The sequence below is a fragment of the Morchella sextelata genome, assembly GCF_020137385.1.
Source record: "Morchella sextelata strain SCLS chromosome Unknown scls_16, whole genome shotgun sequence".
NCBI lineage: Eukaryota > Fungi > Ascomycota > Pezizomycetes > Pezizales > Morchellaceae > Morchella > Morchella sextelata.
The window spans coordinates 641,683-665,372 of record NW_025408631.1 but is presented as its reverse complement, the minus strand read 5'-3'; the positions used below and the strand labels follow the sequence as shown (position 1 = coordinate 665,372).

The 23,690-nt window shown below is 54.2% G+C and overlaps 6 protein-coding genes across 6 annotated transcripts; 2 read left to right on the top strand and 4 right to left on the bottom strand.

The window, feature by feature from the left end:
- Positions 1-228: 228 nt before the first annotated feature.
- On the top strand, positions 229-648 carry H6S33_003881 (uncharacterized protein; the record flags this gene model as incomplete). Its single annotated transcript, XM_044835227.1, has 1 exon — positions 229-648. The coding sequence occupies one exon, from the start codon at positions 229-231 to the stop codon at positions 646-648; it is 420 nt and encodes a 139-aa protein (XP_044691415.1).
- Positions 649-1,031: 383 nt separating this feature from the next.
- H6S33_003880 (uncharacterized protein) lies at positions 1,032-1,518 on the bottom strand (the record flags this gene model as incomplete). Its single annotated transcript, XM_044835226.1, has 2 exons — positions 1,032-1,430; positions 1,510-1,518. The coding sequence occupies 2 exons, from the start codon at positions 1,516-1,518 to the stop codon at positions 1,032-1,034; spliced, it is 408 nt and encodes a 135-aa protein (XP_044691414.1).
- Positions 1,519-2,537: 1,019 nt separating this feature from the next.
- Positions 2,538-7,948, bottom strand: H6S33_003879 (uncharacterized protein; the record flags this gene model as incomplete). The annotated part of the gene is made up of 3 exons (XM_044835224.1): positions 2,538-5,079; positions 5,181-7,794; positions 7,867-7,948. 3 exons carry the CDS (start codon positions 7,946-7,948, stop codon positions 2,538-2,540), a joined length of 5,238 nt encoding a protein of 1,745 aa, XP_044691413.1.
- A 1,737-nt stretch (positions 7,949-9,685) lies between these two features.
- On the top strand, positions 9,686-11,988 carry H6S33_003878 (uncharacterized protein; the record flags this gene model as incomplete). The annotated part of the gene is made up of 3 exons (XM_044835223.1): positions 9,686-9,853; positions 9,919-11,825; positions 11,889-11,988. The coding sequence occupies 3 exons, from the start codon at positions 9,686-9,688 to the stop codon at positions 11,986-11,988; spliced, it is 2,175 nt and encodes a 724-aa protein (XP_044691412.1).
- Positions 11,989-18,186: 6,198 nt separating this feature from the next.
- On the bottom strand, positions 18,187-19,965 carry H6S33_003877 (uncharacterized protein; the record flags this gene model as incomplete). Its single annotated transcript, XM_044835222.1, has 9 exons — positions 18,187-18,229; positions 18,310-18,449; positions 18,553-18,903; positions 18,998-19,127; positions 19,279-19,366; positions 19,450-19,568; positions 19,661-19,703; positions 19,816-19,844; positions 19,916-19,965. The coding sequence occupies 9 exons, from the start codon at positions 19,963-19,965 to the stop codon at positions 18,187-18,189; spliced, it is 993 nt and encodes a 330-aa protein (XP_044691411.1).
- Positions 19,966-20,955: 990 nt separating this feature from the next.
- H6S33_003876 (uncharacterized protein) lies at positions 20,956-23,107 on the bottom strand (the record flags this gene model as incomplete). Its single annotated transcript, XM_044835221.1, has 5 exons — positions 20,956-21,132; positions 21,211-22,355; positions 22,456-22,581; positions 22,682-22,781; positions 22,853-23,107. 5 exons carry the CDS (start codon positions 23,105-23,107, stop codon positions 20,956-20,958), a joined length of 1,803 nt encoding a protein of 600 aa, XP_044691410.1.
- Positions 23,108-23,690: the final 583 nt, after the last annotated feature.

Sequence of the window (23,690 nt, the reverse complement as noted above, 5' to 3'; positions counted from 1 at the left end):
TGGGGAAGGAGATTGTTTGTTTAGGGGGGGGGGGGGGGAGGGGAGGAGGAGAGGAGGAGGAGAGGGTATATATATCATGATAGTTATGCAATGTATGATAGTGACAGTAGCCCTACGAGCTTTAGCTGGGGATAGAGATAGATTCCTGAATTACAAGTGTATCTATCCAAAAGCCCAGACCAGACTCTCAATGTCTCCTCCCCCCACAGCCTCTTCGCCCCCATCCCCATGCGCCCCGGCCGCCTCCCTCCTTTCCTGCTGCTCCTCCCCCTCCTCACCACCACCACCACCGCGCACCCCCTCGTCGCCGTCCCCGCCGGCTCCATCATCTGCGAGACCATCGCCACGTCCCCCACCTACAGCGACGGCCTCGGCCTCGCCAGCTGGATCCTACGCTTCGGCGCCGCGCCGTGCCTACAGAGTCGACAGAGGCTCTGCACGCCCGTGGCCAAGTATGGCGCGGCGGGAGCGAGGGTGTGCTCGGAGAGGGAGAAGTACGATTTTGAGTGTGGGGCCCTGGGCAGGACGGTGGGCTGGGTGGTGGAGGCGTGTAGGAGGGTCGTGGGGGGTGTGGAGAGGAGCCAGGGGAGGTATGTGTTTGATAGGGGCGCGGTGAGGGATTCGGCGATTATGGTGTTTTCGGGGTAGGTGGTGGGGAGGGGGGTTGGTGGGGGGAGTTGGTTATGTTGGTTATAGGCCGTGATGGTTGGGGATAGTTGGGTTAATTATTAGGGTGGCTGGATTGGGACTAGGGTGGGTGTGGGTTGGGGTTGGGGTAATAATTGGGAACGCTAGTTAATATTGGTTGCGGCATGTGACAGACAGACATCGGGCAGGGCCCTTTAGCTTAATTGTAACTTGTAGATATTTTTGTTTATTTAGTAATTTATTTATAATTTTACCACATCTCTTGACAGAAGCTATATACCTATATCTAACACTATCCATCCATCCATCTAACCCCCCCCCCCCCCTCTCTTCTTTCCCCTCCACCCCACCTAAAACCCACAGCAAGCCCCAAAACCCATCATCTACAAAACCCACCCCATCCCCGCCCACACCACACACCCGACATGAAAGCCCAAAATGACGCCCACGGGCCTCTGCACATAGCCCCCCGTCCACCAACTCAACACATACCACGCCGGGGCAAGCGCATGGAACAAGGCGAACGACGCGCCGACCGCCTGCCCCACGTCCGTCTCGCGGATGTGGTAGTGGCGCAGCCAGTAGCACAGCAGGATGTACGGCAGCAGCAGCGTGCAGTACGTGCGCAGGAAGAAGGTGCTCGTGGGGCCGGACAGGTCGGACCGCCGCGGCCAGAAGCGGGGGGAGAGGGTGGCGAAGTGGTAGACGTCGCTGAGCTGGACGAGTAGGGCGAGGGTGTAGAGGAGGCGGATGTGGAAGGGGTTCTGGGGGATTGTGGGGTCCTGGAGGGGGGGGTGTTAGTGGGGTGTGCGTGGAGGGGAGGGGGAAGGGGGAAGGGGGAAGGGGAAGGGGGGGGGGTACCATGGCCATTGTGGTTGTGGGTTAGTGGGGTGGATTGATATTGATTGTGGAGTGCGCTGTGATAGTACTTGTCGCTATCGATACCTAGGTACTCCGGGGCCACAGCTCAATTTATATTCTTCCTCACAGGCGTTCAGCCGTTCCTAAACACATACGTCAATAATTGCTTTTTTCGACCCTACTCACCCACAGCTCGCGATCGCTTGGCAGGGATCCGGCGAGTGATATCTCATGAGTGTCGCAAGCTGTAAGCACTAGCGCGAATACCCGTAATTTTCGGGGGGGGGGGGCCGGAATGTTGGAGAAAAATCATGCCACCCGGAATTAGTAGAGTGCAATATGAGTGATGAGATCGACCGTGATTACGGACGGGTATGATTCACATGTACATACCGACCGGGCCATGCATGCATCTTCGATTAGAGTAGAATCGCTAAACTAAATTCCCCAGCAAGCAAGCAAACTGCTGCTTAATAGGCCCTGTCCCCACTATACTACGTCGCCCCAAAGTTTTCTTTTCTTGGGGGTGCTGGTTACATGTATCTTTGCAGTGGTGCATCATAGTCTATCACTCGCCGCAGCCCTTCACACGGGGTCACTCAGGCATGAGAGGCACGAGTGATGGTTCATGATTTGATTGACTTCGGCTTCAACTTTGAACTACCTGCCATTCTTCCTACCTGACGTACAGAAAAAAAAAGGGCTGCAACTAGGAATAAAAGGAGTATGTAAGTACATGTAGAATAAATAAACACCTAATACTAAGCCATCATCAAGCGCGACAGCAAAAAGGAAAGAGTAGAAAAAAGATACTAAAAAAGGGTAGAAAAAGGTAGAAAAAGGTAAAAGGTAGAAAAGCTAAGCAAAAAGATAAGTGGGAAAAAAAAAAGATGCCAAACCCGATACTCCGACCCAGCCCAACCCTCTCATAAGCACATAAAAGAACCATGATGCAGACACGCATAATTATACTTCTTCCCCGCGCCCGCACAAGCACAACTAAAAAAAAAAAAAAAGCAACCCCCCGACTACTCCCCCTTCCGCAGCGCCAAAATCATCTGCCCCATCTTCTCATCATACCCCCTCCTCTCCGCCTTCAGCCTCACCCCCAACTCCCTCACCTCCGCCCCCAGCTCCTCCACCCGTCCCCTCCTCCTCTCCGCATCCCTCAAATGCTTCTTCGCCGCGCCCTTATAGCGCCTCCCCCGCTCATCCAGCTCCGCAATCACCCTCGCGCGCAGCCTGAGCGCACCAACAATGACCCTCACCAGCTCCGGGTCCTGCACGCCCTCCGCAACAACAACCTCCTCCCCGCCGCCCCCGCCAACATCAATATGCGCCGGCAGCGCGCACCGCTCGAGCTCCGTAACAATCACATGCAGCGCGCGCCGGCAGGCCCCGCTGTCGTCCCCGCCGCCACCACCACTGCTACTGGCAAACGGCACGCGCCTCGCCTCCTTCTCCGCCGTGTCATGCAGCAACTGCGCGAACCGCCCCCTCGCCGCCTTCGTCTCGCCCACGGCCACCTCGAGCTCCGCCTTCACGAACTCCTTCTCCGCGGCGAGGCGCTGGCTAGTCTGCTCGGCCAGTCTGACGCGCCCCTCCAGCTCGACGATCGTGATGCTGCAGGCTGCGTGCGACTCATTCAGTGCCTTGAGGCGCTCCTGCAGCTCCTTCACTACGCGCTTGAGATTCTCCGCCTCGCGCGAGGCAACATGGGATCTTGCTGCGTCGTCGAGTTGTCGTCGTAGCGCCTCCCTCTCGCGCTCTAGTCCCCGCTGCCGCTCCCCCGCCTCCTTCAGCTGCGCCAGCCCGCGCTCCTTCTCGGCCCCAACCCTGCCCGCCGTCTCCTCCCATCTTGCAATCTGCTGCCGCAGCGTGATCGTCTCCGTCTCGACGAGTCCGACATGACTCTTCTCCTCGGCCAGCTGGCGGCGCAGGCCGCCGATCTCCTCGTCGGCGGCGTGCAGCCGCGACTCGGCCTGGCCGGCTTGGCTCTTGAGCATGTCGTTGAGGCGCTTCGTGTCGTTGACGAGCACGCGCAGCGCCTCCTTCTCCTCCTCGAGCGCGCGCGCCCGCTCGTCGCTGTCCGCCACCCTCCCCTCTAGCGCCTCAACCTCTGCCCCGAGCGCGCGCACATGCGTCTCTGTCTTTGCGAGCTCCCCGCGCAGCTGGTCCGCGAGGACCTTCCCGGCGGCCTCGGCCTCCTCCACGGCGGTCTGGAGCGCGGCGCGCTGCTCCTCGGCCACACGTAACTTCTCTGCGGCGTCGCCGCGGCGATGCAGCGTCTCGGTCAGCGCCGACGCCCTGCCCTCGCTCTCGGCCAGCAGGCGCTTCACGAGCGCGTGCTCCGTGCGCAGCTGCCGGATGCCGAACGCCGCGAGCGTGGCCTTATCCAGGGGCTCGTCGAGGCCGGCCTGCTGCGCAACCTTGCGCAGGCTCATCTCGGCCTCCTCGACGGCGTCCTCAAAGTCCTCGCGCTCGCCGGCGCCGTGCAGCTCCGTGATGATCTGGTCGAGGCCGTCGTCGTAGTACTGCGAGATCTCGCGCGACTTCTCGTCGAGCCAGTCTTCGACCTCCTCCTCGTCGATCATGCGCGAGCTGCCGTGGTCGACGGGCATCAGGTTCACCATCTCGTCGAGCTCGGCCTGCAGGTGCCGCACCAGACCGTCTTTCTCGTCGAGGAGGTTGGTGAATTTGGCGGTGGAGGCGTTGTGGGCTGCTTGTTGCTCGATGAGCTTTTCTTGGAGGTTCTCGGCGCTGCCTTCGCCGCTGAAGGCGCGGCGGCGCTCGAGTGATTGCTGCAGCTGCTCGATGGTGCGCTCCTTCTCGTCCAGCGCCTCCCGCGCGTCGCGGAGCTGCCCCTCCGTGGCCGCAAGACGGTCTTCAAGCCCCAGGCTCTTCTGGCGCGTATTCTTGATGACGTCGCCGCGCTCCGTGAGCTTGCTCACAACCTTATTAATCTCGCGGCCGTGGTTTGCGATCTCGGCCGCGGCCTTCTGCTCCAGCGTCTTGACATGGCTCTCGAGCCCCAAGGCCCGCTGGCGGTTCTGCAGCGCGAGCTTCTGCACGTCGTTGTACTGGTTGCGCCAGTGCATGACGAGATTATCCTTCCTTTCGTTCTCGGCGCGCAGCTCCATCTCCTTGCGGGCCACGATCTCGAGCAGGGCCTCCAGCTCCATGACGCGGCGCCGCAGCGAGCCGACGTCCTCGGACGTCGAGGCGTCGAAGGAGTCGTCTGCAGCGGGGGGCCGCACGTCCAGGTTGCTGGAGCTGAGGTCGTGGAACGAGTCGTCGATCTTGATGTTGTTGCTCTCGAGCAGCTTGCGGAAGTGGTTGTTTTCGGCCTCGGCCTGGGCCATGCGCACCCAGAGCGTCTTGCTGGAGCCCTCGAGCTCGCTGAGGAGGTCTTTGGACTCGTTGATGGAGGCCGGCGTGTGGGCTCTGGGGGAGGCGGCGTCGTCTTGTGCGGCGGCGGCTTTGGAAGGGGTGGTGCTGCTGTGGTGGAAGTCTTGGAGGGCGGACCAATGGCGGTTTCCACGGGTGCCTTCACTCTCGCTCTCGCCCTCGCTGTTCACCCGTCATCATCATCATCATCAGCACCCCATCCAATACCCAAAACCCAGAAAAGGAGAAAGAAAACACATACCTATACTCCCCCCCCAGGACACTCCTCCCCCCCCTCCTCCTCCGAGAAACTCCTGCGGTCCTTCTCCTCCTTCGTCTCGCCCACCCTCATCGGCACCACCAGCCCCTTACTCGCCATCCACGCCTTGATCTCCACGGGATCACTCTTACTCCTCTTCCTGTCCTCCTTCCCCTCTCTCTCTCTGTCCTTCCCCACCGTCTCCTCGGACCCCACAGAGGAGCCCATGACCTTCGCCCCGAGCGGCGTGAACTCCTGGTTCTTGTAGCGCGCCGGGATGCTGGCGAACGAGAAGCCGCTGCCGAGGCTGGAGAAGTCCGGCGGGTTGTCGGTCTCGGGGTCCAGACTGGACGATGCGTTGTGCGCGGGGTGGGCCGTGTGTGACGGTGATGACGGGGAGGTGGGGGAGGTGGGGGACGTGGGCGTGGGTGAGGTGAGAAGGAGGTCGTTGAACGACTTTTTGCCGATGAGGGTGGTGGAGCGGGGTTGGGGCACTTTGTGGATCTCGGCGATTGATGGGCGGGCTGGCACGCTGCTGTGGTTGTTGTTGTTGTTGTTGGTGGTGGTGGTGGTGGTAGTGTTCTTGTTCTTGTTGTTGTTGTAGATAGTTGTAGTTGTGGTGGTGGTGTTGGTGGTGGTGGTTGCAGCGGTAGTGGTGAGTGGAGGCGGCTTCGGCTTGCCCTTACCCGGCGACCCAGCGGACGGCAGCTCGCCCGGCGGGTCCGAGAAGAACTGCGGCATTGTGGGATCGAACGGCAGCGGGGGCGACATCTTCCCCCTCGGCTGCTCTGTTGCCGGGTGCGGTTGCGGTTGTTGTTGTTGTTGTTGTTGTTGCTGTTGCTGCGGCAGCTCGCTGTCCGTCTCGCCAGCCGTCGACGCCTCCACGAGCGAGTGATAAACCGTGTTCTGCACCTCCTTCTCCTTCTCCTTCTCCTTCTCCTTCTCCTTCCCCCCTTCCCCTTCCCCTCCCCTTCCCCTCCCCTTCCCCTTCCCCTTCCCCTTCCCCTTCCCCCGCGGCCGCTCGTCGCCCGCACCGTCGTATCTCTCCACACCGTCGCCCATCGGGAGCCGCTCCTCCGACATGACCGTGAGCCTACTCTCGTCCATCTCCTCCCCATCATCATCAAAGAAGCTCCGCTGCCCCACCACCTCGTCATCGCCGCTATCCTCATCCCCCCCCACGAACCCACTCTCATCCACCACCCGCTGCGCCAGCGCCTCCCTTAGCCGCTCGCGATGCCCCGGCGGCAGCCCCGGCGGCGAGTCCCCGTGCCCCTCGTCCATGGACGAGTTGAGCCAGTTGAGGTAGCGCGGCGTCTTGCCAAGGAAGCTGGCGGGCGAGGCGGGCTGCGAGTGTGGGTGCTCTGGCTCGGGGTTGGGGTTGGGGTTGGGGTTGGGGTGGCGCTTTTGCGGGGATGCGCTGCGGCGGCGGGCGGGGAAGGGGTGCTTGCGGGTGGGTTTGTTGGCGGGGGTGTGCGGGTCGAGGGGGCGTGTGGTGAGTTGTGGGATGGCGGCGGGGATGGGGATGGGGATGGGGATGGCAGCGGGAGGGGCTGTGGGGGCGCGCGGGGGTTCGCCGGCGGGCGTGGTGGACGGGAGGTCGTGGGTTTTACGTCCGCTTCCGCCTGTGGCGTCGGCCGGGGGTGTGCTTGGTCTATCCCCGGCAGTACGAGATTCAGTTTTATTCCGCGCGTTTGTATCACTTATGGTAGACTGCGGCCTCTGCTCAGGAGCTTTATTCCGCCCATTACCATTACCATTACCATCCTCCTTAGCAGACTGCGGCCTCTGCTCCGAAGCTGCAGCGTCCCCCGGCGTACCAGATCTCGCCCCACCAGGCGCCTTATTCCCCCCATTCGTGGCAGCTTCCTGACTTGTCTTGGGAGCATCATCGTCGCCTGAAGATGCAGATGCAGATGCAGCATACTGATTCCCGGGCCCCTTCCGCCGCCCATAGAAATCCCCGGCGATCGGATACTGCGGCTCGATTCCCGGGCCCTGCGACACCAGGCTGCGTCTGCTTGCGTTCGCCGGTGGCGGTGGCGGTGGCGGGGGCTGCGATTCTGCCCCGTGGGAGGTTCCGGCGGGGATTATGGCTGTGCTTGTGCCCTCTTTCGTAGTATTCGTAGCATTCGTAGCAGTAGTTGTGATAGCAGTAATAGGAGTTGTAGTAGTAGTAGCAGCAGTAGTAGAAGCGGCAGGAGGCCGAACACTCCCATCCACACCCGCACCCTGCGACACCTCCCCCGCCGCCGCATCCCCACCCACGGCTTCTTGCGACTTCCGCGCCCCAATCCCCCTCTCGCCCAGCGTCAGTCTCGGCGGCGGCGACGCCCTCCGCCCGTTGCCCGCGCGCGCGCTAAACGCCTCTTTCTCCTTCAAGCCCAACAGCAGCCTCCCCCCCTGCCCCCCCCCGTTGCGGTTGTGGCTCTGGCTCTGGCTCTGCAGCTCCTCCGGCGACGACGGCAGCATGCGCTGGTACCCGTCCCAGGCGCCGCGCAGGAACGTCTCGTCGTCGCCGTCGCCGTCGCTGTCCGAGGACTCGGAGTCGTGCGAGGTGGGGGCGTGGTTGATGAATGATGATGTGGGGGGGTGCGGGTCGGTGGTGCGGGTGCGGCGTTTACGTGGTGGTGGGAGCACTGTGGGGTGTGGGTTAGTAGGGTACACCGGGGGGGACAGGGACAGGGACAGGGACAGGGACAGGGACGTACGGGAGAGGTCGAAGGTGCTGTCGGTGGGGGAGGGGAGGGTGGCGTGGCCGTCGCTGGAGGGGGAGGCGTAGGCTTCGTCCATGGTGTGGTGGTGTGTGTAGGGTGTACTCTACACTGGGGGGTTGTGGGGGTGGACTGGACTGGACGACTTGGATAGGTGGAACTTGTGGTGTAGAGGGAGAGTGGAGATGTTGTGGGGGTGTGTGTGTGGGGGGTGTTGATATGGAAAGGAATGTGATGTGTGTAGAGAAGAGAAGAGAGAGAGAGAGAGAGAGAGCTTGGCTGGTTGGTTGGAGGTTGGCTTGTTCAACAAACAAGTGTCACGGTCGAAGGAAGATGCAGGGTTACGGGGCCGGGGATGGGGGGAGGAGGAGGGAGGAAAGTGCACAGCCAGTCGGCGCCCAGCCAGGTGAGTGTGGGTGTGGGTGTGGGTGAGAGGTGAGGTGAGGTGAGGTGAGGTGAGGTGAGGTTCTCGATGTGAGTGTTGATAGTGTGAGTATTAAGGTGTGTGCCAATGCGTGTATTAATTTGTGTATATTTGTGTCACAGTGAGGCTCCTCTCTCGCTTCATCTCTCCTCTTCTCCTCCCCCGTTTTTCCCTTTCTTTGTTTATCAAAGAGACGCGCCGTTGCTGCCAAGCACAACACACACACACCCATCCATCATCATCATCACCATCAATATTACTAATCCCCGAAAGCTTGTTTTGGGGCTCTTCTTCCCTTCGTCATGGATTCTCGCTCGCTCGGCAGGGTCTGTGTAACGCCGGCCGGCGGGATGGACCGTTGGATGACATAAATACATGGTCTAATTTTGTAACGTGCGCTTGATTGGGTCTTTGAGGCTCTGTTCTGTGGCTTCTCCTCTGCCTGAGGCTGCATTATTCCAGAACGCCGGCTCTGGGAATACACAGGTGTTAAGACCCGTTACGACGGCTATAGCTACGTGGTTAAGCATATGTTAGTTTTGAGATCCTGTAGCTAAATCATCACCACCCTCATCGAGCATCAAGAGCAATAGAGCCCAGGCCTCCAGACCCCTGATAGCGAGACCCCGACAGCCAACAGCCAACAGCCCGAAAACGTCCTTCCAAACACAAGCGAGCCTAAGCGGGACGTCATGGATCATGTCGACACGACCACACGTGATCCCGCGTCAATGATTCGCGGCTCATGAACTATCACCCGCACCAACCTTCGAGTTTTCCCAACCCCACCAATCTTGGTGGGAATCGAATCTGGTTACAGAGCAGTTGTAGAAAGCACCGGATGCCAATTACCCGTGTCTCACACGAGCTCTAATGGCCTGATATTGCTACCGGGCTCGCGGCGGCCGGGAGAGCGAGTTGTTGTTTTAGGCCCCTTGCAGCAAGGGCGTAATTGGCACTTCACTGCTGGCGTTTGCATGTGACGACGACAGCATGCAACAATTGACGACTGGGCAGAGCTTTGAGGAAGCGCTATTAATTCGTAGCAGAGAGTTGAAAGAGTGCAGTATTCGGCATTGAGTAGGATGAGATCAATCCACTAATGGGAGTATCGACTTCTTCCTTATCAGATCAGTAGGCTCCAATTGGCGGATGTGGTGCCTGGATTGTGCCCTATCGGATATCCCTCAAGTTGCAGCGGCGTTGCTGTCTTGGCTGCGTCGACCCCCCCCCTTGCAATTGCAAGAGGTGCGTGCCCCCTGAGTTACAGCAATTCACCCCCCAGACAAACAAACACCTGGTCAGTCCTGCTCTACAAATATCTTGCCATCTCCCTCAAAACACTCCTCACGCATCTCACGACTGAACGATCACGACCCCTCAATTTAATCAATGGCTGCTTCAATCCCCGCCTCTGCGACTATCGAAAGGACTGATTACACACGCTGGCGTCTCAAGTCTGAGGATGGCCGACAGACATGGCACTACCTTACCACAGATGAAGAGATAGCTGCCTGGCCTCAGTCAGTAGCTGACAAGTACCATCTCGGCCTGCCTACCGTATGTTCCTGCCGCTCAATGTTAGCTCCAGTATGGGAATTGACCATGCTAACCTGCTACAATAGGGTCTCCCAGCTCTCCCGCCAGCTCACTCCCCACTCGACGCCGCCCGCAATGGCCTATCCTTCTTCTCCCAACTGCAGATGCCCGAAGGCCAATGGGCCTGCGAGTACGGCGGCCCCATGTTCCTCATCCCCGCCGTCATCATCGCCCACTACGTCACAAACACGCACATCCCCGACCCCTGGAAGATCGAGATCAAGGCCTACCTCTCCGCGCGGGCCAACCCCGACGACGGCGGCTGGGGCCTGCACATCGAAGGCGAGACCTCCGTCTTCGGCACCGCCTGCAACTACACCGTGCTCCGCATCCTCGGCATGGACCCCAACCACCCCGTCGCAACCAAGGCGCGCAACACGCTCCACAAGCTCGGCGGCGCACTCGGCTCCCCGCACTGGGGCAAGTTCATGCTCGCACTCATGGGCTGCTACGGCTGGGAGGGCATGAACCCGATCCCGCCGGAGCTCTGGATGCTCCCGAACTGGGTCCCCTTCCACCCCTGGCGCTGGTGGTGCCACAACCGCCTCGTGTATCTCGCCATGAGCTACATGTACTCGCTGAAGCGCTCCCACCCCGAGAACGACCTGACCCGGTCGCTGCGCGAGGAGCTCTACACGCAGCCGTACGCCTCGATCGACTTCGCGCAGCACCGCAACACCGTCGCGCCCGGCGACATCTACCACCCGCACACCAAGCTCCTCGACGCGCTCAACGGCGTGCTCGGCGTCTGGGGCTCCTACCTGTGCCCCAACGTCGTGCAGAAGGTCGCACGCGACCACGTCTACGACCTCATCAAGCGCGAGGACGAGGCCTCCGAGTACTGCTGCCTCGGCCCCGTCAACAGCCCCTTCAACCTCATCGCGCGCTACTTCGCCGAAGGCGAAGACTCCGCCGCCGTCCGCGCCCACCGCGAAACACTGAAAGACTTCCTGTGGGTCAAGAACGAGGGCATGCTCGTCAACGGCACGGACGGCGTCCAGTGCTGGGACACATCCTTCCTCATCCAGGCCATCTACGAGAGCAACCTCGCCGAGGAGCCGCAGTACCGCGCCATGCTCACCAAGGCGCTGCAGTTCCTCGAGACCCAGCAGATCCGCGCCGACGTGCCGGAGGCGCACAAGGCGTACCGCCACGCGCGCAAGGGCGCATGGCCGTTCTCGAAGCGCACGCAGGGCTACACGGTCTCGGACACGACGGCGGAGGCGCTGAAGAGCGTGCTCATGCTGCAGTCCGTGCCGGGGATGCCGCAGCTCATCAGCGCGGCCCGCCTCCAGGACGCCGTCGACGTGCTGCTGACCATGCAGAATGCCAACGGCGGCTTCGGCACCTATGAGCTCGCGCGCGGCGGGAAGTGGCTGGAGGCGCTCAACGCCGCGGAGGTGTTTGGCGGCATCATGATCGAGTACGAGTACCCCGAGTGCACGACGGCCGTCGTCATGGGGCTGTCGTACTTCCGGAAGACGTACCCGCGCTACCGCGCGGCCAAGATCGATAATGTCATCCGGCGGGCCGTCGCGTGGATCAAGAGCGCGCAGCGCGACGACGGGAGCTGGTATGGCAGCTGGGGCATCTGCTTTACGTATGCCGTCATGTTCGCTGTCGAGGCGCTACGGAGCGTCGGCGAGATCTGCCAGAACTCGGAGGTGGTGCGGAGGGCGTGTGAGTTTCTGGTGAGCAAGCAGCGCGGGGATGGCGGGTGGGGCGAGAGTTATCGGAGTAGTGAGACGGGCGTGTATACGCAGCACCGCGACTCGCAGGTTGTGAATACGGCGTGGGCGGTCATTGCGTTGATGCATGCGGAGTGGCCGGACGTGGGGCCGATTGAGAGGGGGGTGAGGCTGATTATGGAGAGGCAGAGGGGCAATGGGGAGTGGGCGCAGGAGGCGATTGAGGGCGTGTTCAATAAGAGCTGGTGAGTGTGTTATTCCTTTGGGAGAGAGAGTGAGAGGGGAGAAGCTAATGGGGCGTGATGCAGTATGATCTCGTATCCGAACTATAAGTTTACGTTTACGATTAAGGCGCTGGGCATGTATGCGAGGCTGTACAGGAACCCGCAGCTGAGGCCTGAAGCGTAGGCATCGGCGTGGACATGGACTAGGCGTAAGTTGGGCGCAATTGATATCGACAGTAATGAGGTGAAAAAAGTACATGAATCATGGGTGGGGAGATAGCAATGTAGTATTGTTTAACGCTACTGTAATTGTGAATTAATATTCTTAAGAGATCGTCATAACTTGTGAGCGGGTGAGAGTTGCAGAACTCGAGGGTGGTGAAGAGTGGGGGGCGGTGCGGTGCGGTGCGGTGCGGTGCGGTGCGGTGCGGTGCGGTGCGGTGCGGTTGTGCGCTTGGTAGTGGGTGGGTGGGTGGGTGGGTGGGTTGTGGGCGGCGAGTGAGAGTTTGTGGTGCACCCCCCCCCCCCCCCCCCGCTTGGAACCACTTACCGCGTTCTCACATCCGCGCCCATAAATACTTAACTTTAGTAAGCAAGTAAGCACATTGGAAGAAGAGAATTAAACTATGTGGCTTACCACCCCCTATGAATGGCTCGCGGTGGGCTCTGTCCTGTCCTACTAGCTACTTAGCTAGTAGAGGTTTTTCTTCTCTTCTTTTTTGAAAAGGTCTGTCTGAAATAACATAGTTTTCGGTAGACGTGCTCTACAATAACACATGATGCAAAATGACACAGTTACATGTAATTCGCTATGACTGTCTACTCGACCTCACGCCGAGAGCACAAAATAGCCTCCTGATGTATTTCCCTCCAAAATAAAAAACAAAACAAAAAAGAGCAAAAGGTACTGTAACGACTTATTACCCATTGAGCGTTACTACCCCCACCCCTGGTTTGAACCCAGGACCTTGCGGTGCGTCCTGGGTAAACACTCGGTGTCTAACCCGACGAGCAGTCTAAGCCACTAGACCACTCGCCCATGGTGGATGCTGCGCTGGAAGTGATATTTGAGCTAGCTTGGCAGTGTGCCAAGATGGAGCGGAACCCCTAACCCTTCGTTTCTTCGTTTTGGATCATGGCGAACTGTGTCATGTGTTATTGTAGAGCACGTCTACGTGCCGGAAATTGTGTCGTTTTGGACCTTTTCTGGTGTTTTTGGTATCAGGTAAGTCTCTTTGTAGATCACCTGAATTGCAAGTTTGGGAGGGCCACATGCATAATGTAGCGGACGTTTAAGTCAAATAGTTCAGGTATCAGAGGTAATATAGATAAGAGTGGCCCATTAAAAGATTGTGTAATATCAAACAATACTCTTTATTTGTCACATTGTTAGCATGGTCTTGGGCGTATGTATCTTGGGGATGAAAATGTCCAGAAAAAAAATCAAACCTTTTTCAAAAACGGCCCAGGTAAGCCAGAAATAAGTTAAACTACATGTATGTGTGTAGTAGCCTTAAAAGACTTGATGCTAGATGAGCCCAGGATATTGGGGTACTCGCAAGTTTCAAGCTCTGTGAATTATATTCATGATATATCACTCGATCGCTCGATGCGGTTTAGACTTTCTGGGAAGCGTTAGTGGGAGTTTTAAGGTTTACGCAGCAACTGGATGGAAAGGCCAGACCCTCCCTTATCCCGAGAACATCAATCGGTCCATTTGCAAGTAACCGTCTTCCTAAGCCCCTCCTACCGTTTGGCGCAAGTGCTGACGGATAGATGGAGAAGCAGTTCGCACCGCCGGGAGGATAGCCAGGCCCGTTTCGACTACCGAGTGGTGATGTTTACTAACCGTTATAACGTTAGGCCTCCAGTTTATTTCTCTAAAGCATGTTGTCCTGGTTTCAAGAAACGTTTAAAACTAAATGTATCTTTCAGCGTGTCCCTGCCAAGGGATGGCCGGTGAGGATGCGGGTGGTGTGGTAATACGCCTTTGCTTTAGCACAACGTTACTTCAAGGCATGTATACAGGTTTCTCGCCCCTATTCCATCACCTTTCATCCCTCGTGTACATTCTGCAGCTAACCCGGCACTTGTTGAAAAACATATCAGCATTGATACAGTCCGTTTTATCTACCTATCTTGGCCTTCAGAGTCTACCCACTACTTTACTAAACCGGAGACGCCAAATTTGGCCGTGACCTCTATATCTGGCGGCTTCAACCACGCCTACTTTGTTTGATTAGGTTGATCCCCACAGTCTGAAGTTCCGAAACGGAGATTGTTCATCCCATCCTGTTATGGACCGGATCAATACGTATCTCAGCCTTTGCTCATAGTCAATATAGCCTTACGTTCTGCTATTTTAGATGATGGTTCAATCCATCTGAGATTCTGGTTACTCGTTATTTGGATTACTGAAATCTGCTAATAAGGTCCTAGTTACAAGCAATCAATTCCAAGGCTATCTAGGTCACTGCTCTACTTTAGACTTTTATATGAATTACGGTCCCGGCAGAGAGCCTAGCCAAGTCACATAACATTATCCCAGCCTCATATAGGCATATATTAAATGGGCTGATACTGCAATCGATTGTCGCTTGCTATCAGTTTCGAAAGGACCTATACATTGTTAAAAGCACAGGAGCCGGTACCACCACATCTCTAAAACAATAAAGGGTTCGAAATCATCTCAACCAGCTTTTCATATTAATTCCACGTGCTCTACTATAATTACGCCTCGAAAATGCGTTACCGGTGGTACACTGGCCCTAGAAACTTTAGAGATAAAACTTTCTGTCTATGCGCGGGTTCCGAGCCAGCGGAGCACTATAGTGGAAGGTTAACGACTATGCGCATGAAGATCTACCCCAACTTTGGTAAATCGAATACAGGCAATATCTGTTGCCTTACAATACTTTGCGTCCCAAAATGGATGATCATTACTAGTTAGGCATTTATCTACTCATATATATATATGGACTGGGTCCGATTATATGTATATGATAGGGGCAATGGCGAAAGCAAGAAACCAGTATATGGCACAATTTATAGATATATATATATGTCCAAAAGCAGCAGTCGGGTTCCCGGGCCGTGTGGATAAAGTCCAGGGAATACCAGGGGGGTCGGGCAGCCAAGCCTTTCTTTCAATACGTACGCCTTCGGCATAATTATCTACGATAAACTACATGAGCGGTTGGAGGGAAACAGCCAAATCCGCGAAGATTTCTTCATCCATTTCTATTCTCACCTTGATGACAAACCACGTACGCAGAAATTTTATTGTGAACTTCCACATATAATCTGACTCGTAAGCCTCCTGTAATAAACTGGGATTCTGAGCCGTGCCATGGCAACCAGGAGCGGAAGTACCCACCCGTACGGTCAAGCTTTATTGACATTCGGAGAAAAAACTCTAAACGTTGATATATTTGTAGATCTTAATCTAAAACTGGCTATGATCGACCTAGCCAACGTTTACCCTATGGCTGGGATATCATCATCGTTTTTTCAATAAATCTGGACACGGAGGTCTATTTACCATTTCATTAATACAGCATTGCTGGCGAATCCTAGAGCGCTGGGCTGATTCTTGTCCTAGATCGTTGGGCTACTACAGGTACAGGTAAGAGACTGTATAGGTATTTCGGGACGCTCCTAAGATCTTCCGAAGCGAGATAGATGTATATTGCCTCATGGTATCTTACTATCCCGCCTCCGAAATTGCCGGAAACGTTTTTGTCCGTGTCTCGGGCTCTTGCATCATTGATATTAGAGTTTTCCCGGAATATTTCAATAAGCATGTGAAATTTGCAGTTGTCTCAAAACCCACAACTGATGGCAGTGAAAAGTCAGGGGTACGTATACAGCAGCAACAATCGCTCCCGAAAAGATCAAAGCTGAAACTGAGCTGATGCAGGTTCCCATGTTGCTGTGTCGACTTTCTACCGCTCCAAATACAATTGATGTCAGATATACTGCAAGAATAGAACCACTATAATATCGTGCAATTGCTTGCTGAGCTATATCTTGGTTGCATTTCAACGGGCCTATTTACCGGTGAGAAAAGTTTCATCTACGTCACGGGTTATCACTCGTCTGATACCCAGCGCTAAATATAATGATCGCAACTAATAACACTTCGGGTGCTATTACCTGGGATAAAACCGATTTAAGACGTCCTCGAACACAAGATATATATCGACGCAATATATAGTATATACGTACACCCAGGTATCCCTTCGGCCGACCTACCGTCGCGTACGTACACCTATCCCTTTCTTTACAGATCTGCATCGCATGCCGTCTTTTAACTCCCCAACTCCCCGAAATAAACTAACCCTCTTAACCAGAGGTCCGAGTGATCTCTCATGACCTCACAGTTTCAAGTTGTTCGCGTTATCATCAAGGGTCACCCCCGTGACAACCCTTACCTCAATCCCAGTTTACCTAATAAACATACGGTTCTTCCTCCCATGCATACGAGGCCACTGGAACTTACTCATATAGAAGCTTATTTCCCGCCTCCCCCGCATGATAGGACCGCAATACTTTGCTCTACCTCAAGAATTCCGGGCATTCATCCCCCCTCCACCCACCCCAGTCGATGCATGAGGTAAGACCACGGGGCGACGCCCATTGGATAAAGACAAGGGAAAAAATTAAAGGTTTCTTCGGAGTTCGGAAATTCGAATGGGGCTCGGTAGGCTCGGATTCCCACCTCCGAAAGCTTCACTGCAAGACGCGCGTTTGTCGCTTATATATAGCACTGAATAGAGTAGGAGCAGGTAGGGGTTGGCAATATACTCTACTATTCTCTCCATCTCCCGAGAAAAACTGTGCGATTCTCGAAGCAAGATAAAAAGTGCAGTTTGTGGTACGGTACCTGTACCTGTATCTGCACTGGTAGGTGTATTATCATACATACATCAATCGGCATACATCCGGTGAAGCCCTAAGGTCACTGCTATCAGCATCGCTGGCAATGACTGGTAAGGCAAACCGATCGCCTAGCTACTTGCATATTGCTTGTGCAAAAAAAGAAAGGTTCTGGGTGTGTGACTCTGACATTCTAAATAACCTACATGATGCGGAATGGTGATAGATAATCACGAACGAGCCAATACTAGCGGTGGATTTAGCTAAGCTATTTATGCCCTTTTAAAACTGTCAACTTTGACATACAGACAGGTCGATGCATTGCTTACTCTATATATACGCCTCGCTCGGTATGGACCGGGTGGGTAACTATTTGTACAACATGTAGGTCCAATTCCAAAATCGTCTGATGTTATTTTACCTTTCGCTTATCATTGGGCTGCGCGATACACAAAGCAAGCCTTCGTGCGGCTGTAAATTCCAACATATCCTTGATAATCTACTAACGACATACCCAGCTGCTCTAGCTCTCCTCTTTTTCCATCTGCGAACAAAATATTTGGGGGGGGGGGGCTAAAAGAGGAATTTGCTAGGGTACGGATGGGTATGATGCGTTGCGATCAACTAGTGTATGATCGCTGCAAGTAGCAGCCAATTGGTTCCCGCCAAAGGGGGGTGCCCTGGGAGCTGAACAGGGAATTCTTCCCCCAGAAAAAACTCGATTGTTTTCAAAGATTACAGCCGCGATTTCCACTAGTGTCCCTTGCTATCCATTCGGGAAGCCTGGGGCTAAACTTGGAAAGAAAAAAAGAAAGGAATACGAGTTTCACCGCTTTCTCTCTCTCTCTTCTCTATTTTCTAGCTTTGTCAAGTGTATTATGTACATGGAAAGTAGCAACAATCCTGGGAGAGTAAGCACAAGACTCACTAGGGAATATCAGTACTTACATAATATACCTACATTAGTTACATCGTTTATCGGGAAAGACCTGGGAATTGACGTCAAAGTCGCCTCACCAGCATTTGCCAGCGCGGTCAACTGATAGGAATTTTAACTATTCTTACAAGCACAAAGGGTGCATTTGGAAGTCGATATACGGCGCACCAAAACGAACATCCTGGTTGACAGGCTGAAAACATACTCTATCCATATCTGTGAAGGGGAAGGGGGGAAAATCTGAGACCTTTTTTCTTCAAAAGAAACTTTTATTTGTTGGTTGACCACAACATGGGGCGTACAATTTCTAGATTAAGCATTGAAAGTATGCCCGATCACGCTATGCAGCTAGCCCGCCTGCCTTTCGCGATAAAAGGCCATGCCCCTTGGCGTAATTGAAAGAAACTGTAAATCGAAAGCTGAAAAAGAAATAGAAACGTGTACAACGCTTAGACTCGTAAATCAGATGGACAGTGCAGGACAGGACAGAATAGGCTCGCGGCCAGTGGGCATTTGTTTTTTGATACTAAACTTAGAAAGCGCACTAAGGTAAAAATCCTGCCTGCCTTACCAGTTGGCCCTGGACTTGAGCTTTTCATTTTGAATAACTCTGCAATAACAAAGACTTATTAGTACAATCCCTGACTATATAGGCTCTTTTGTATCTTTTCTACTGGGGGAAAATCTTACTCGATCCAATAATTGTCGGGGTCCAGAATGAAAGCTACTGATTTCATCCGGCCGTCGGTCAATCGCTTCTTCCAGTTGACGTTGAGGTCCTCGAATCGGGCACAAGAGGCATCAAGATCATCAACAGAAATGCAAAGATGCTTCAAGCAGAGAGTGCCATGTCAGTAAATCCAATACCGGTCACCAAAAAGAGAAAGAAAAAAAGAAAAAGGAAAGAAAGAATTCGTAACGCAAGATCCATACCCCAAAGCCCTGAGGCTGATCGTTTCCATTGTGGTACTTGAAATCATCATCGTTCTCCGTGCCATAGTTCCAGGTCAATTCCACCAAGCCTTCCATCGACGCTAAGGGATTTCCCTCACCGGTGTGGTGGCCCTCCGGGTACCCTGGTTGGCGGTACCCAAGGAAGTAAAGGTTGAACTTGGCCTCCGGCCTTTCCATGGTACGGAGGAGACTCATCCCCAGCACGGAGCGGTAGAACTGCAGCGACTTCTCGGGGTCCTTCACGCGGATCATGGTGTGGTTGAAGCGGTACGATTGGAGGTCGGTCGTTGTTGCTTCTGCGTTGCTTCCTTCCTGAGCGATCAATTCGACCTTTTGGTTTCGCCGTTAGTTCCGGTTGTCTGAGGTGATGCATGTCTCGGCGGCGGTCGGGTTCGAATTCTGTTTCAGAAGAAAAAAAGCTTACCCAGTAGCCGTCGGGGTCGAGAGCGAATGCAATGTTCTTCTGGCGGCCATCGGCGAGCTTCTTTTGGAAGCTGACGCCGTTTGACTCGAGGCGCGCACAGGCGTGTTCAATGTTGTCGACCGAAAATGCACTAAATTGTCCCATCATCAGCCCTGCATGATCGTGATCCTCCCCTCCCCTTCCCTTTCCCCACCACCACGTCGGGATTGATCGACTCTACTGGTCGGGACGATCCTACATATGACCAAAGCGTGTTACACCATCACTAGCGTCAGCTGAACATTCGATCCGCGACGAGGGGGGACATATCTCTGTGCGGTTCCGCGTTCCCGTTGTTCACCTTGTACTCCGGATCATTTTCTGTTCCATCTACACTCGATTCGCAAGTCAAGATATCAGCTAACCACGAATCTGGCACCAATCTGGTGAAACCGAGGGGAGGATGATCCCACAGTTATGGGTAAGCTCCAGCAGCCCCTCCCGGTCCGTCCATTCCTTCCCGTGGCTCACAGCCTGCGGAGAGTCAAAGGCCAGGAAGTACAGCGAGAACTTTGCTTCCTCAAAGTCCAGTCTGGACGGACCCTCAGATCAAATATCAGCAGGGGGTTGTACACATCAATTACGACATCATCCATCTGAGACAAGCGGAGGGGTGGCACTGACTTCCTGATCAAGCTCATGCCGAAGTTGTCTTCATAATACTTGACTTTATGGTTTCCAAATCATCATATTAGATTCGACTCATCTGCGGCCTCAAATACTACTGCTGCTGCTGCCGCTCATGATCAGGAAAAGAACTAGGTAGGTATGTAACATACCACTCTTGCTGGGGTCCTTGACCCTCAACCTGGATGGGAGTGGTCAGCAAGGCGTCTTCCTGAGTGTATGAGGCATGAGGTACGGAGCGAGCACACATACATGGTGTGGTTCATCCTGTAGCTGGATGTGTTGGTGGTGTAGGTGGCCATGGTGCGAGTGGATATTCCTCTGAACCTAAGCAACGGCGACAGCAGCGATCTCAGCGTGGGTGCTCGACCAGAAGAGGAGTATGCCCACATTGAGCGAAAACCTACAAAATCGAATTTAAATCGTAGAGTCGTTGTAGTTGTTAGAGGTTTCGGTCTCGGCTGGGGCTTGGGAGTTTTCCTTTTTTACAAATCCAAACGAACGAACCAGAATGCGGGGTTAAGAAACGAAATAACCCTATTCAGTGTGATGTCATGGCTTCTAATAAGCTGCTGGCAAACGTTTATCCGATGGGGTTGCTAAGAACATTTCCAGTTAGGCTAGTCTAGTCCCTGCCTAAAGCTGACTTGCCAAAACGCCGAGTGGCTAGATTGCTGTTGTTAATAGCCGAGAAGGGGAATGCTGCTCGCACGAGCCTCACTGCGGCTTCAAACCTATCCTATCAAGTGTCTACCAGGGCACACCCCCACCCCTGCCACTGGTAATGATCAGTAATCCGTTTATTACCGACTTCACCTCTACCTAGTAGCTACTCTACCGGATAATTAATACCAGAGATTGAACAAGATTCGCAACAAAACTAGCCCGTAGCATTATTTATTATAAACAAGAAATTTAAAACAAAAAAAACAAAAGAAAATACAAAATCAAGAAGTCCTATGATATATATCATCTCATCCCCCAACCACCTCTTATCCATCCACACACACACAATACACACATAGAATTCAAAAATAGTAAAAGAACAGGCCCTCCAGAGAAGAGCAGTAGAGTAGAGTCAGACAGAGCAAGTAAACAAGGAAAGAAAAAAGCGATATGAGACAAAGAGATAAGACAAGGGAAAGACTGCTACATGACAGAATACCCGATCCAGCATTAACAATCCGAGGGGGGAAAGGGGGGGTGTGGAATCAAAAACAAGTCAAGTCAAAAGGGGAAAGGAAAAAAAGGGTTCAATATGTAGAAAAGAAGAAGAAAAATGAGATCTCCTCTTAGAACATCATCTTCCTAAGTCCAGAATCATCCTTTGGAGGATCGATGCCCGAGGCGTCGTAAGTGTTCCAGTTTGTGCAGGTTTCGTGCCAGGTGTCATCGATCGTGATATTCGCCAAAATGTCGGCCGAGCGCTCGACAAACTGGAGCGCGAAGCCGCCAGAGACGTGCCATGCCTGTTTGTTGATCTTGTTAGCTTTCTGGTCTTACTCTTTGTGATGATGGCTGGGAAGGAAGGAATGGAATGGACTTACAATGTGGCAATGCATGAGCCAGATGCCCGGGTTGTCAGTCTCAAAGGCGATGATTAGATGCCCCGAGGCTGGGAGCATCGCAACATCACGGCGCATGGGGTTAGTCCATTTGACAGGCGTGCTCGTCTCATTGAAAGCGCCGGTACCCTGGGCGAGAACGTAGAAGTCATGTCCGTGCAAATGGATCGGATGCGTGATACCCAGGGTCGTCTCGATGACCAGATAGTACATTTGATTAGCCGTGGGAAGGTCCAGAACGTGGTAGTCGGTGGGGTAGCTATCGCCATCGAGTAGCTTGAGCAATGTAGGATCGGCCCAGTCGATGTTAGCGCTGATGCCGTTGAGCGTCCACTTGAAGACGGTGGTAATCTCGATGCCAACTTCGACGTCCTGCGCAGTGGAAAGGTCGCTCTCGGCAACAGGCTTTGCGACAACGGGGATGAGGCTCTCGAGTGGCTCGTCGAGGCAGCTGTCTGTCATTGTGCCGGCGGAGGTGGTGGGGTCGGCAGATTTTGTTGCGGTGCTGTAGCGCACAATTCCCTTGACGTCGAGAGCCATTGCGTTTACGGCACTGCAGGTGGTTTGAATTGTAGCACGGAACCAGTAGTTATCAGCAGCGGCGTTGGCCTCGATGATGATATCGTAGCGCTGGCCAATACCGATGCTGAGGTAGTCCGTTGTGAAGGGGGTGATGGGGACAAAGTCAGCCGCGACGACTGTTATGCTGTGGCCATCGAGTGAGACACGGAAGTGGGTATCGGTCGAGGTGTTGATGAGACGGAGCTTGTATTTCTTGCCATACTCGAAGGCGGGGAACTCAAAGCGCTTGCCGCCGCCGATGCAGGCGGTGTCAGTGCTATCGGTACAGTCAAAAACATTTGTGCCGTTGATGAGACCGTTCTGTGCAGGTGGGGGACCGCTGGTCTGCGCAATGTGCCATTCAGAGAAAGCCGTGGCGTGGTACCAGTCAGTGAGCGTTATGGGACCGAGGTCTTCATCGTAGTTGGCGGAGGTAGGTCCGTTAATAACGATGGCACCGGCAACACCCTCAGCATATTGGAGGGAGAAGTGAGAGTGATACCAGGAGGTACCGTATTGCGTAGCGGTCCATTCGTAGGTGAAGCTATCGGCGGGGGCAATTGGGCCTGGAGAATGTTAGATATTGAACCATTGTAATATTGTGCAGACTTGAGTGTGGAGTGTGGTAGGGGAGAGAAGAGAGAGTGAGACGGAAGGGAAACTTACATTGAGTGATACCATTCACACCGTCCTGCTCGGTGGTCCAGAGCTGTCTCAGACCGTGCCAGTGGATGCTGGTGCCGTTGAACTCCATGTTATTTTTGACATGGATGCGGACCGTATCACCCCAATCTAGAAGCAACCAATCACCTCAATCAGTACTACAAACTAATAATAATACTCATAAAGCTTCCCATAACAGGGGAAACATATCACGCAGAGCAACACATACCAGCAACAATCGTTGGCCCGGGATACGAGCCATTAAACGTCAACATCAAGCGATCATACCCATCCGGCGCAAATGTTGAATTCTCGACAGTCAACCAGTACTGTCATGCACATATCTTATTAGCTTTCTGCTATCTGCAAATATGCAAAGGGGAGCCGAATGTCCACACACCTCGCGCACAACGCCAGTGTTGGGCCACTCATTGTACCAGTCGGTATTGATATCGTAGTCTTTCAACCAGGCACCTCTGTCTTCGGCGGTGTTGAGATTGGGACCATTGTCACCATTGCCGTAGGTTTGGTTGTTCCCAACTGTAGCCCTCTTGAGCAGTCCCACAGCTGCTGCGGGACTGTAATTACTCGTCGGGTAAGCCATGGCCCCCGTGGCCAGTAGCGCAAGGTGCGCGAGCGCGTTGAGAGAGTTCATGTTTTCGGTGGTGCAAAGAACCAACTACTGTCCAGTCAAAGATCGAAAGCTAGAAATGAATCTGATACCGGAGAAGAGAGAATGAAGGTGAAGCTGCTGATGTTGAAGCTGCTGATGGTGGATTGAAAAAAAATAATGCACCTGCGGTTGAGGGTTTATATAACTTTCTCGTCAGACCTTTGAGTCTAATCTAAAACATACATGTATACATGCACACCTCTCTCGTACCTACTACTCCCCTCTCACACCCCCGGTACTACAATTCCTCATGGGAAACGTTCGATACTACTTTCCCTCCCCCTTCCTGGATCCCGTATGCAACGTGACAGCACCCTCCTCCTCCACCCCCCCCCACCCCCCCCCTCTCCACCTCGACCGGGCAGATCTAGCATGACATGCACTAGGCCATGCGGCAGTTCCTGCACTGCACTTTCCCGTCCAGCTAGTAGCTAGCACTCGGACCTAGAGTCCCCGAGCTATGTACATAGCAGTAGTTCTTTCTCATCTCGAGCGGACCCTGGTAAAAAGCTATTTCGAGTACTTCTCATTGAGTTTTTTCTTTTTTTTTTTCCTTTTTTCATTT